This window comes from Muscardinus avellanarius, assembly GCF_963383645.1.
Source record: "Muscardinus avellanarius genome assembly, chromosome: 11".
Lineage (NCBI taxonomy): Eukaryota > Metazoa > Chordata > Mammalia > Rodentia > Gliridae > Muscardinus > Muscardinus avellanarius.
This window is the reverse complement of record NC_137797.1, coordinates 105,961,512-105,976,167: the sequence shown is the minus strand read 5'-3', so window position 1 is coordinate 105,976,167 and position 14,656 is coordinate 105,961,512. Positions and strand designations below refer to the sequence as shown.

At 40.7% G+C, this 14,656-nt stretch overlaps 1 protein-coding gene across 2 annotated transcripts in view; it reads right to left on the bottom strand.

Moving 5' to 3' along the window:
- The window catches only part of PTPRO (protein tyrosine phosphatase receptor type O), a gene marked incomplete at both ends in the record, with an annotated part of 207,500 nt that overhangs the window by 66,389 nt on the left and 126,455 nt on the right, over positions 1-14,656 (bottom strand). For both annotated transcript variants that reach the window (XM_080705559.1, XM_080705560.1), the window contains 5 exons: positions 3,741-3,852; positions 5,637-5,830; positions 7,355-7,475; positions 11,744-11,940; positions 13,932-14,093. In XM_080705559.1, the coding sequence (XP_080561685.1) occupies positions 3,741-3,852; positions 5,637-5,830; positions 7,355-7,475; positions 11,744-11,940; positions 13,932-14,093 (786 nt within the window). The remainder of the gene's footprint in view (positions 1-3,740; positions 3,853-5,636; positions 5,831-7,354; positions 7,476-11,743; positions 11,941-13,931; positions 14,094-14,656) is intronic.

Genomic DNA, 14,656 nt, shown 5'->3' with positions numbered 1-14,656 from the left:
TCCAGAAGAAAGTATGCTCTTAATAAATTTTGGTGAAGTGAGTGGTAAGGGAAATAAGGGATAGATTTTTTTTAAATTCAATCCTAAATTCTAACAATCAGTTTATTACTTTATTTTGTGTTGTAACATAGTTAATTCTTAAAAAAAATTATAACTGAGGAGAGTTCACCACAGTGCTTTGGAATCTATGAGCTTTAAAAGCGTATTTTAATTACTTTTAAAGTAACTAATAATCTTAAGATTTTGAAGAAACATAGCTGAATTTGATTTTCTCATGTAAATGTGTTTGAGAGCTATGAGTGTTCCATTCTGAAATATAGCACAAAACTTACTACAATGTTCAGAGGGAAATTTCTGTAAGTCAAAACAAATTTGTTTCTTTAATAAGCTACTAATACTCATAATAAACTTTTATAATTATTTATGCTTTCTTTTTGTGTGTGTGGTGCTAGGTATTGAACCCAGGGGCATTGTACCTCTGAGCTACGCCCCCAGCCCTATTTTTTATTCTTTATTTTGAAGCAAAGTCTCACTAAGTTGCAGAGGGCCTGCTAAGTAGCTGAGGCTGGCCTTGAACTGTGATCCTCTTGTCTCAGCCTCCCAGGTACTGGGATTACAAGTGTTCACCACCACACCTGGCTCTAACTAACTATGCTCTCAAAAGCTACTATTCAATAAAGAATTTTTTAAACTCCTGGAGGACATTATGCTAAGTGAGATTAGTCAGTCACAAAAAAGAATAAATCAAATGATTTCCCTAAGATGTGAAAGCTCAGGAGAAATGGGTCTTAGGAGGAACTCTAGATGAAGAAGGATATCCTATAGAGGAGCAAATAAGGCGACCTAACTGAGGGGACGGGAGGGGAAGAGGGAAACTCTCTAAAGCACATGATGTACTTAAACAAATAATAAAATTTTAAAAATTCTGTTTCCCTTGAAATAGAAGCACTATTTCAAGCCTTTTAAACAATAAAATCTTAAAATATCAACAATGACTTCATCATATTTCAGAATATTCCAGTGAAGCCTCTTAAATACATTCCAACCTACTTCATCAAATACAAACACCTGTACATATAATTTTGCAAGGGATGTTTGTTGTGACGAGTTGTAAATTTAGTAAGGACAAAAAATATTTCAAAAACTACAAACCTAAATGTACCTGTCCCTCTTAAGTCCACTGGCTTCAGATTTTTGTACTTTGTTGCTTTAGAGTTTAGCGTCTTGCTAAAGCACCACCAGGTGTCGCTGTTTCTAAGTCATTATTTGGTCTAGGAGCATAATTACGGTGAACTTGGCTTGCAAAGTTGTCCAACAATAGACTTGAGGTGTTAATAAATCACATTTAAATATTTGTTCCCACTTACTTTTTTACCACAAAATTTGGCATTTTGGATTAACAGTCAAAGCGTAAGAAACTAAAGCAGGAGAGCCTCATTTGTTTAAGAGTCTTATTTAAAATGAGGTAAGAAAGACACTGGGCGTGGTGGTGGTGCACACTTGTAATCCTCGCTCGTGGGAGGCGGAGACAGGAGGATCACGCAGATTCGAAGCCAGCCTCACTGGCTTAAGAGATCCTGTTTCCAAATAAAAATATAAAATAGGTCTGGGAGTGTAGCCCGGAGATAGAAGGGTTTCCAGGAAACCCAGTACCACCAAAAAAAAAAAAAAAAAAAAAGATGTAAGGAAAGCAAAAACAAACAAAAAAAAAAAAATAGAAATTCTATTCCTTTTGAAAATGAGGATAAAATGTTTTAATAGTGATGATATATAATTTAATTATAACACTACGCTCATTTTATAGATGCAAGAACTGAGACCATCTGTGCCAATAGAGTTAGATAAAAACTGTAGAAAACAGGTGTCAGTATGGCTAAAGTGTTCATCCTATGAAAAGATAAAGCTGGGTGTCGTAGTGTATGTCTGTAATCCCAGTTCTTGGGAGGCTGAGACGGGAGGATGGCAGGTTCAAAACCAGCCTCGGCTACTTAGTGAGACCATGTTTTCAAATAAAAAATAAAATAGGGCTGGGGTGTAGTTTGGAGGTAGAATGCCCTTGGGTTCAAACCCTAGCACCCCCCAACACACATCAGAACTTCCCAGAGATGGTTGTGTTAGAGACTGTTAACATATACACATTGAGGCAAACACCTACCAACTCATGTGTGAACCATGGCAGACTTATCTAGACTCTCTCTGTCCACCTAGACAGAGAAAATGTTCAGTTCTTATACATTTTGCCCAGTCTCCATCAGTTCCCTTGAATGGCACACCTTGCTGGACTCCACTGAGGGCGCCAACCTGCCTGGCTGTTTAGTCCCTGACGTCCCCCTTTGGAGACTGCAGGGGCCGTCGGGGCGGGATTCTAGCACATGCGGCCCTGCTCTGTCTACCAGGTGTCAGGCAATGTTTCGGAGAGTTCTACTGATGAAGAAATAGAACCTCAGTATCATTAATTTGCTCTAAGTTCTGTAGCTAGAAATAAGCAGATCCTAATCTTTTTCAGAAAGCTCATCTGTGTGTGAAGAAAAAAAGTATGCTCTGAAAAAAATTTTATTTTGGTACTAGGAATTGAAACTAGGGGCACCCAACCTCTTAGGTATGCCCGCAGGCCTTTCTTTCTATTCCTTCCTTCCTTCCTTCCTTCCTTCCTTCCTTCCTTCCTTCCTTTCTTCCTTCCTTCTCTTTCTTTCTCTTCCTTTTTTCCTTTCTTTCTCTTTCATTCTTTCCTCTTTTCCTTATTTATATTTGGAAATACACTCTCGCTAGGTTGCTGAGACTGTCCTCAAACCCGTGATCATCCTGTCTCAGCCTCCCAAGTACTGGTGTTAAAGTGTATACCACCATGACGGGCTCTCTCTGAAAATCAATCTTAAGAAATTAAACTGTAAGAATCACTGGTAGAGTGAAGTTTAATTAAATATGTTATTATTTGTATAGTAAATATGTGTGTGTGTGTGTGTGTGTGTGTGTGTGTGTGTGTGTTGGGGATAAACCCAGGGGCAGAATGCCTCTGAGCTCCACCCCCAGCCCTATTTATTTTGTTATTTTGAAACAGGGTCTTGCTGAGTTGCTGAGGCTGGCCATGAACCCGTGAAGCTCCTATCTCAGCCTCCCAAGTACTAGAGTTGCAGGTGTGTACCACCATGCCAGGCTAACTGGCTGAAGTTCACATGTGCTGTGAAGCCAAGTCATGATTCCAACCTCAGGTCTCTCTGGCTCTGAAGCCAACTCTAAACTGTCAAGACTACTGCAGCCAGCCTGTGACTTTAAAATGGCCTGATTAATGGTAATTTGTTAATTCCTATTAATTCCTAATTAATAGGAAATCGAGACTCTCTAACAAATATAGTCACTGAACGGTAAGATCGATTGAGCGTGAGTGGGGACTCAGAGCTCTGTGAAGCTTTTGTCCTCTACTCAAGCCCAATGGGCACCCTGTTTTAAGGTTTAAAGGGCTGGGATTGCAGCTCGGAGGTGGAACAGCACTGGGTTCAAGTGGTGTGACAGGGCATTGGCTCAGAGTTAAAAATAAACATGAAGGACAGCCACTCAGAATAAAAATGGCCTCCCACTGTCTAAAGGGTCTCAACTAAACAAATAACAAATGAACAGAATCAAGTATAGTATCCTCCACGAAACTGAGCCCCTGCAGTGCGGGGTGAGCAACTAGTACTTTCTGATAACATGACTCCTCAGCACCCGCCCAAAAGCATGTTCTGGATCACGGCACCGCTCACCTGTTATGAAGCTTATGGTGGAGCTGTCGCAGCAGCTCAGTTCTGGGTCTCCCCACGTCACCATGGTGACCCGGAAGTTGTAGTACCAGGCTGGCAACAGATTGGCTATCCTCTGAATGAGGAGAAATAAAACAAGCAGGCAGGAGAGAAAGAGGAAAGTAATATCTTTAGGAGTAGGTTTACTTTCTTTAGGTCATGCAAAAGATTAGTAAGTCATTTTTATTTCCTTTTTTATGTCTTGTGTTTCAAGTTCTTTTAGAAATGAAGTGAGCCATAAGTAAAATGAAGTACAAAAAAGCCCCATAATTTTAAAAAGATGATTCAAAGGCACAGAACTAAAATATTTCCAATTTTGATCTCGTCACAATTTCCTCCATTTTATTAGACAATGAAATAGCATTTATTTGTAACTGTAAATATATCATCTCCCTATTTCTTTCTTATTCTTTTGGAGGTATTCTACCTCTGAGTTACATCCCCCTAGGCAAATTTTATTTCTTATTTGGAAACAGGGTCTCACTAGGTGGTGGAGGGCTTCACTAAGCACCAAGGCTGGCTTTGAATCTGTGATTCTCCGGTCTCAGACTCCCAATTACTGGTATTGCAAGCATCCACCACCACGCTTAGCTCCATCTCCCTATTTCCAAGACAAGTGATCTCTCACAACTCTGTATTTTTCCAACATAAACCCTGAGCAAGAGAGCTGTTGGATAGTGATGACAGAGCCCTCCGTGGCCTAGGAGTTCTTGTGTACTTTATGCAAAACCCACAGATGACCTGTGCTTTAAAACATTACCTCTGAGTTACACCCCCCAGGCAAATTTTATTTCTTATTTGGAAATAAGAAGTAAATTAATATTTATTTCTTATTTGTAATAACAGCTGGGTGTGGTGGCACATGCTGGTAATCCCAGGACTTGGGAGGCTGAGACAGGATGGCCACAGCAAAGTAGTGAGACCCTGTTTCAAAATAGAAGGGGCTGAGATTGCAGCTCAGAGGTAGAATACCACTGGATTTAATCCCCAGTACCCTCCCCCCAAACTAAAACAATACAAAAACCAAGAACCAAAAGAGGGGAACAAACCTATATGAAGATGGTCTCTATATAGTCATTCATATGTCAACCTCAGAAAGAGTAATTGTTAACTGTTTTATGGAAACTATCCACTAATGGCCTGACAATATAGACATTTAGCTGGTTCAAAGATGCCAGGAAGAGTTGCCACTGGAGTTAAAGAGTGTCAAGTAACCATCAGCTCTGGAAACCTTAGGAGCCCAGAGGAACATCAGGCACTTGTGAGCTCTACTCTGCTTTGAGTATATGCATTAGAAAAAAATGTTGATTGCCAGGCATAGTGGCACACACCTGTAATCTCAGTACTTGAAACAGAAAGATCACAGGTTCAAGGACAGCCTCAGCAACTTAATGGTATTCTTAGCAATTTAGAGAGACCCTGTTTCAAATAAAAAAAAAAAACAGAATGGGCTGGAGGTGTAACATAGAGGTAAAATGCTCCTAGGTTCAATTCCCAGTACCAATAAATAAATAAATAAATAAATAAATAAATAAATACAAAGTGTTGGTTAATAAATTCCAAATAGGGGTGAAAGCTAGTTTCATACAATGATCGCTCTTTATCTCTCTCAGAAATAAAATCACAATCCCAAGTGCCTCAAAACTTGAAAGTAATAGTAACTAAAACAAACAAACAAACACACACACATATGCACACACACACACACACACACACACACACACACACACACAACCTCCTGGAGGTAGCAAACTATCCATGCACTATTTACAAGATGATCTAATTTACAGATGACCTTTTGGGTCATCTGGTAGGGCGGGCACGTCTGCTGACATAGGAAAGCCCGACAGCGAAGCTTACCACAGAAGCAGTCAAAGACACAGTTGCTGCGATCTCGTAGAAGGTTGTCCACTCTGAAGTCAGCGTTGCAGGGTTGAAATAAAACATTTCAACCACGTACTTCCTAAACACTCCTAAGTAAGGTCTGGTCCAGCTCAGGACCACCGCCGTGGGGCCCAAGGGGTAGAGAGTCAAGTCCTTTATTCCTGTGGGAACTAAACAGAAGAGGGTTGAGGAGGGAGGGAGGAAGCCAAGAAGCAAGGCTACGTGTCAGCAATGGCTTCAAACTTCTACTTAATAGCCTGCATTCCACTCTTTTGATTAAGTCACTGAAAAGCATAAACATATTTGTGTCTGATTTGGGTTTTTTTTCCAAGTAGTAAATGCTAAGTTGGTTCTCCAAGTATACAGTTGCAGTTATTTATGACTTTTGGTCCTCTGGATCCGTGGGTTCCACGTTTGTGGACTCAATCAACCACCACAGATCAAAAACATCCCCTCCACATCCCGGTATCTTCCCAAACAAATTAAAGTTAGAACACTACAGTGAGGCCTGAATATCCATGTTAATAGCAACACAATTAACAAGAGCCAAATTATGGAACCAGCCTCGGTGCCCATCAACAGATGAATGGATGAAGAATATGTGTGCACACATAATGGAGCTTTACTCAGCCATAAAGAAGAAAATAATTATGTCATCTGCAGGAAAATAAATGGAAGTAGAGACAGTTATGCAAATAACATCGGCCAGTCTCAGAAAGTCAAGAGTGGTAGGTTTTCTTTCCTATGTAGAAGCTAGAGAGAATATGGGAAACTAAAGGGACTTCAGATAAACCAAAAGGGAGACCATTAGAATAGTAAAAGAGGTGTGGGGTAGAGACATGAGGAGGGGCAAAGAGAACTGATGAAGGAAACAGCTCAAATAATGCTATGCCCACTTATGAAGGTATCACTACCAATCCCATGAACATGGACACAAACACAGTGATGTGTTCACATAGGCCTGTATCACTTTAAACTTCACTATAAGCCAGGCCTGGTGGCACATGCTTGTAATACCAACATTTGGGAGGCAGAGACTGGAGGATCATGGTTCGAGGACAGCCTCAGCTAATTAGTGAGGCCCTTTGCAACTCAGTGAGACTCTATTTCAAAAAATAAGAAAAGACTAAAAGATAGGGCTGGGAGTGTAGCTCAGAGGTAGAATGCCCCTGGGGGATATATATATATATATTGCAATGCATCGATAAAAAGTATAAAAAAACTAAAAATCAATACTTGGCATCTGAAAAAAAATACCCCCCCAAATGTATGTGTACTGAAAGTGGTTATAACCTTGTTATCATTCCCTAAACAAGACAGGATGCCAACTATTTACATAGCATTTATATTGTATAATATAGATATTATAGGTAATCTAGGGATGGTTGAAAGTATATGGGAGGGCATGTGGAGGTTATATAAAAATAATATATTATTTTATACAAGAGACTTGAGCACCGGAGGATTTTGGTATCTGTGCACATGGGTGTATCTGTGTGTGCATCTGTGTACGTGGGGGGGGGGTTCTAGAAGCAGTTCCTCATGGATGCAGAGAATACTGTATCTGGAGGGAGACTACTGGGTGACCTGGTGTAGGCATTGCATACGCGATGATAATAACTTTGAGCTTGTAATGCACCGCTCTCACCAGTACCCTGTAAAGATAAGTCATTATTTCCCGGCTAGAAACTTACCAATGGCAAATGTCACAGGATCTGAAGGTGGTCCGATCAAAGGGCCTTTTCTTAGATACATCACAACCTGGTACTGGGCTCCAGGAACCAGATTTTCAATAATAGGTTTACTGGAGTTCACCTTTAAAACAAACAGCCAATAAGATTTATTTAGAGCTGGTTTTTCTGAGTATACTACAGAGAGGTTGAGGTAGTATTCGAGGACTCTTTGTGGAACCACGGTTGAATGTGAAATCCAGAAGCCATTACTCATGCTGAGAAAGGTCAGATTTCAGAACTAGATGATTAAGAGTTTGTGTGGACATGGAGAAACTCAGAGCATTCAGTCCAACGGCTGCATTGACTAAGCCCTAGGAACTGCTTTACACGCATCAGTGTCGATTGAAGTTCCGCACACCAGAGACACACTGGTCTCTCACCGTCATCAGATCAGCGGTATCATCAGGACAGGCTGACATCCTAAAGTGCGGTGTGTCAGCCGATCTCGTGCAAATATTAGGGCAGAACTTTCTATAGCTTCCCGTCACGTAGAAGCGTGTCATAGCTAATTAAGGAGATGGAAATGACCTCAGAGACGATCTAGTTCAAATCACTCATTTAATAGATGGAGAAAGGAAAGCCAGAGAGCAGCCAAGGTCACACATGGAGATTCATCGCTGAGTCTAGAAGCCCGGTGTTGGCACCTCAAATCCACGCACAGTGACAGGGCGGAGATTCCAGACGGTGTGGTAAGCACTCGCAGGTTTGTGGTATCATTATAAAATGATTTCATAGAGAACATTCCTCACTTAGATTAGCTCTTCTTTACTGTTTAACTATTGGTTAGATAGCAAATGCCATGCAGAGTCAGGCAGTGGGAACATAGAGACAAATCAAATGGATTTATTAAAGTTGAATGTTGATGGGTTGGACGATTAATGACTTAAATAAAGACTGCGAGGTGAGCTGCTTTGACCTCTAGTGCTTCTAATGTTTAAGACGGTCTTTGCTAGTGGAAGGAACATAGGTTCTCTATTCAGACCTCCTAATACAAAACCTCAACACAACTCTGTATGAACCTAATTTATTTAAAACTTTTACTTTGGGTCTCTTCTTCCTTCTTCTTTCTTCTTCTTCTTCTTCTTCTTCTTCTTCTTCTTCTTCTTCTTCTTCTTCTTCTTCTTCTTCCTCCTCCTCCTCCTCCTCCTCCTTCTTCTTCCTACTGAAGATGGAACCAAGGTGCATTCTATCTCCAAGCTATACCTCTAGCCCTTTTTTATTTTGAAATAGAGTCCCACTAAATTGATGAGGACCTTGCTAAGTTGCTGAGGCTGGCCTCAAACCTGTAATTCTTCTGTCTTAGGCTCCCAAGTACTAGAATTACAGGCACATACCACTGTGCCAGGATATTTATTGCTAAAATATAGGTAATAATATTACAGACTTAAAGATTTGTGAGACTGCTTAGAGGATCAAGAAATAATAATGTCTATGGTCAATTCTTTGGTCACTGGGGTACATAAATTTGCAGGAAGGAGTACTAACCAATGAAGAACAATTTTGTTGCTGCTTGATCTGCTACCAGTATTTTTAAAGTTCTCGTTAAGATTTTAAGGAGGAAAGAAGGAAATTCTCTAAAATGCACAATGTACTTAAACATATTGAAGTCAACCACACAAGTTTCCCCCCAATATGATGTATGAATATAATGCACCAATAAAAAATTTAAAAAAAGATTTTAAGGATAAGCATACAATCGGAGATATGAATTTCAAGTTGTTCTCATACAAGAAACTGATTATACCCAGTAGAAATCATATAATTTGATTGGTACAAGCTTCTTTGTACAACTCAGTACCGCAAAAAAAAAAAAATGCCTCTAGGCTGTGTAAAATATATGGAGTTAAAATACATATGAGTTATGTGTTTATATGCAAACATACTGAATCCAAATATATTTGAAATCTGAAGAACTTCTGATCCCAAGCATTTTGGATAAGGGATACTCAGCCTGTAGTAATAGGTATTTGACTTTAGAATCACTTTTATTTTAGGGCCACACTGAATTTTCTATTTAATATACACACAGTACCACTGAAGATGGAACTAAAGAACTATAATTATTTTTCCACTTTTAGATATTAGATATTGGACGCTTTAAAAGATAAGCCCCAAATCTGAATTATATATATAATTTTTTGCTGCTTATTTGCTGCATGAAGCTCGGCTAGTTCTTGAGACTTTTTGAACTTATGTATACTTATCTGAAAAGTTTTTTTTTTTTTTGGTGTGTGTGTGTGTGTGTGCACGCACATGTGTGCATGTGTTGGGGAGAATGGACAATGGTGGTATAAAAGACATCCTCAAAAAGACTCACAGAAAATAAAATAACACTTGGAGGGCCCATAATCCTTAATATTTGCATTTCAAAAGGGCATTGCCAGAATGCACTTACTCTAGACTCATACGGCTCACTTATAACTTACACTATTTGTGCCTTTAGCTTTTGGCTTCTATGTAAACGATACCTACATTGTCCATCAGGTGGGGCAAGAAGGCAATGTCCTCTGGAGAGCTGAGTTCTAGGTCTTTGTCTGTGAGGGGAACGCGTTTTCCTGCTCCTGTGAAGAGTCACTGTCTTGATTTAGCTGCTCGGGGAGGAGGAGAACTTTCAGAGCAAAGGGCCGTGATTACTGCTTAATTGCTTTCGCATATATTCCTAAATTTAAATTATGCCAAAGCGTGGGTTCATCCTCAAATAAGGGTTTATCTCTGCATTCTGCTGCTTGTAATGCTCCACAGGCTACGATTCCTGAGCCAACCTTATCGATTTAAAATTTTCACTTCTGGAATTTCACTAATACCTAAGATTTCCTGAGAGGAACGGGAACTGCCCAAACATTCCTCACGTGAATGGATAATTTAGTTAAAAAATGGTTTTTTGCCTGTAGGGAAGAAAATAATGTGTTTGCCAGACATCCATGCCCACCTGATATCACCTAATGGAGAAATAAAAACAGATTTTAGTAAAATGAGACTGTGCCTCAGGTCCTCAGGGCACCCGGGAGCCAAGTCCTCACTGGGCTCACAGCGCAGGCACACATTTCAGACCGATGATTGGTGCGTGCACCCCTTCGGTTAGCCACTCAGAGAGCCTCTGATTTGCATACTGTTTCCATGTGCCCCTCATTCTTTTCTGTGGTTGGCTAACTCCTATTTATTCTTCAAAACTCTTTGCATTTGTGACTGGTGAGGCGGAAGTATTTGACTTTATATACATTTAAATTTCAATATTATTATTATTATTAGTAGTAGTAGTCATTGGGCTTGAATCCAGAGGCATCCACATCCTGATATACCCTCAGCCCTTTTAATATTATTTATTATTATTATTTATTATTATTATTATTATTATTATTATTATTGATTGAATCCAGAGGCATTCTCCCTCCAAACTACACTCCCAGCCCTATCTTTATTCTTTATTTTGAAACAGGGTCTCGATAAGTGCTGAAAGTCTGGCTAAGTTGCTGAGGCTGGCCTTCAGTCTCTGACTTTCCTGTCTCAGCCTTCCAAATATAGGATGATAGGCATGTACCACCACACCTGGCTGCACCATCACTTTTATAATTAAAATAAAAATGTAAAAATAGGAAAAATTAAAAGCAAACTGAGCATACAAAAAAATTATCTGCTTGGTTGTCCTCTCTCTCCTGGGCATTTTTTTTTTTTTTTTCCGGTACTGGAGATGGAACCCAAGGGCATTCTACCACTGAGCTACACTGTCCTCCAGCTCTATTTTTTATTCTTTATTTTTGAAAAGGGCCTCACTAAGTAGTAGCTGAGGCTGTCCACGAACCGTGATCCTCCTGTCTCAGCCTCCCAAATGCTGGCATTACAAGCGTGCACCACCACGCCCGGATCCCGGGCAGCTTTTATGTCCAGTTTCCAAAGTCTCTTCCCCACCCGGTTCTGTGCTCTATATCTCTAATGCCCAGCTCCTTCATTTACGAAAGCATACGACCTCTCCGTTGTTTGCTTTGGGCTTAGGTCTTATTTGGCATTGCTGCAGTCATCCTTCACGCACTGGTCCATTGTTCTCACTAGATTACAAACTCTGCAAAATCAAGGTGTTTAAAGACCTTATTTCTATTGCCATTACCTATCCTAGCACCCGGTACACTGTAGGGGCAAATTGTCTTGAATAAGGAATAAAACAGAAGAAGCTTGGCCTCATGTAAAGGGGATGGAAGATAACTGGCTGCGGAGCCATTGCCATTGCCCGTGTTTTCTGGCTCTGTCTGTCTGTCTGTCTGGCCTGGGCACTGCTGCCTCTGACATCCTCGCTGCCCAGACTCAGGGGGCGCGCTGCAGGTGCACGCCCGCGCATGCGCGGTGTCTGCCTTTTACCTGATTGCAATATTGCTTCTCAAGCCGTTGGCTTTCCTTTTGCTTTTGGCAGGTCAGGGATACCACGGACACGATGGTGCTGTTGGAGTTCTCCTGGGAAGACGTCCACGACATCAAGGCGGTCGTGGGGCTTAAGACGTGGACGGTCACGTGCTGGGGCTTCTCCGTCAGCTCTTCAATCCACTCTCCGGTGGGGCCTGCGTGTCAACAGATGCACGCATTACAAAACCGGAATACGCACACAGGGGAAATTTACTCAGCCAGAAAGAAGGACAAAACGATGCCATTTGCAAAGAAATGGGTGGACCTGGAGAACATTACGCTAAGTGAGATTAATCAGCCACAAAAAGTAAGAAAACTGGATGTTCTCCCTAATATGCGAAAGTTAGGGAGAAAAAGGGTCAGAGGAGGAATTCTAGACAAAGAGGGAGAAACACCAGATGAGCAAATAAGGTGACCTAACTGAGGGGATGGGAGGGGGAAGAGGAAAATTCCCTAATGTACATGATGGACATTCGCAAACATTTCAAAGTCAATCACTAAGCCAAACTTGAGAAGGAGGGAGGGGGAGAGGATGGGGCGGGAATTGAGGAAGGGCTAAATGTGTGACGTGTCCATGTATGCCTCCACCATCTCGTACCCCATTAAGACGTACGGCTCAAAATTAAAAAAAATAAATAAATAAATAGAATACAAGAAACGTTGTAAAAGCAGCAACAGCAAAAACCAAAAACGAAAATAAAGCAAATTCTGCTGGGGGACATTTCATTTGCCATGGGCCTCTGAGAGTGTACTGGGAAATAAATTCTTCACTGAAAACAATGTTTCCCTCTTAACAAAGAGTAGGTGTGATCTGTGGGCTTTCATCAGGATTCCTAACTCCTTTGCTATGAGGTTCTTTGGCTTCTAGATAGAATTGCTTTGAGATTAAACTTGGCCACAGGAGAAACAAAGACCCAGGCTGTGGCCATATTAGGGCAAAACCTGGTAGCAGGAATGCCAGGTAGCAGGCTGGCTCAATTACAAAGTTGCCTAGAACCAGGGCTGCATAGGTAGGACAGGTGGGCTCCTTATTATCTCCAGGGAAATACCTGCCTTCTGCTCTTAGGCTTCTAAAGTGTTTCTTAGCACAGTGTCTGATACAAAATAAGAACTCAAGAAATGTCAGGGTGATTGTTAGCTACAGAAATTCCCCGTTGAAATGGTCCATGGGAACTGCCTCTTCTTTCTGTTTGGGATTTGTCATCACGTAACAGAAAGCTGCATTGCTTATAGCTGCAAGAGTACTGACTTGGAGAAGCAGCTAGTGTCTGGTAAATGTGGTTAAGCTGAAAACATTACCAAGACAGGCACTATTTGTCCAGCCTTGACAAACTCACTTCTGCTCTGCTTTTACCTCTTATGGGATCAGTTGACGTTACCCCAAGAATGGGTCCCAGCTTTTATTTTATTTATTTATTTATTTATTTATTTATTTATTTATTTTATTGGTGGTACTGGGGTTCCTGGAAGCCCTTCTACCTCCGGGCTACACTCCCAGACCTATTTTTACATTTTTATTTGGAAACAGGGTCTCCTAAGCCAGCGCGCGTGGCTGGCTTCGAACCTGCGCGATCCTCCTGTCTCTGCCTCCCAAGCGTGGGGATTACAAGCGTGCGCCACCACGCCCGGCAGGTCCCAGCTTTTAGAATGGGCTAACTTTTTCTCCTCCTGCCAGATGCAGGGAGATCACCTGGGCATACCGACATGTCTTTCAAGGTTCACAAGTTCAATACTCTAATGAGATTTTTTATGTAATCTTCTGATAGCAAAATTTCATATGCCCTCCAACAAAAGTCATGTTCCCCGAACTTTGATTCTATGCCCTTGGAGAATCTGTTATGGCTAGTGTTAAAAGTCACTTTAATAGATGTCCAATGACCACAAGAGTAAAAGAAAATAGAACAAAAAAAAAAAAGAAAAAGAAAAAAACCTCTCACATTCCATCCCTGGTAGGTTTAGTAATAATAAAAATTATATGTACTTGCTTCACTGTCAGAAGCTCATGGATCCTGGCCTTTCCTGACCTTGGAGAATTCTCAGCATCCCTGAGGTTTGTGAATAATTGACGTCTGAGTATCATTTATCTTTCCCATTTCATTGTTCGAGCTCCCCGCGTAAGCACAAAAATCATCTCTTTGCTACTTACTGATATAAAAGCTGAGGGATTTTGCTGAGTGACTCTTTCGAGTTTCACAAGACCCTGAGGAACTAAAGGTTGTCACAGATAGCTTATATTTCCCAGGCTCTTTCAGTTCTGCAACGAATTCATGTGTTTCTTCATCCACTGTCAAATATTCAGTAAAGTTCTCTAAATCAGAGAGAGAGAGAAAGAGAGGAGAGAGAGAGGGAGAGAATATGTGAATTGACACACCTGGAAAGGCCTTGGATGTAGACAAATGGATTACTTTAACAGACAAGCATTTATAATATTACAGTGCAGAGCCGGGCGTGGTGGCGCACGCTTGTAATCCCCGTGCTTGGGAGGCTGAGACAGGAGGATCACATGGGTTCGAAGCCAGCCTCAGCTACTTAGTGAGGCTCTCGGCAACTCATTGAGACCCTGTTTCCAAATAAAACATAAAATAGGTCTGGGAGTATAGCCCAGAGGTAGAAAGTCCCTGGGTTCAACCCCCAGTACCACAAAATAATAATAATAATAATAATAATAATAATAATAATAATAATATTACAGTGCATCCTTATATCAGGTTTAGTTATCCCTCTGAACTAAAGGTGTTACAAATAAAGAAGATGAGTAAGAATTAAATTTATTTGTATTTATGATATCAAAACTGAAATATGATGTTCAAATCAATAAAACTAAAAACGTGTATATTATGTATGCATATGTACGTTTTACCCAATAATAAT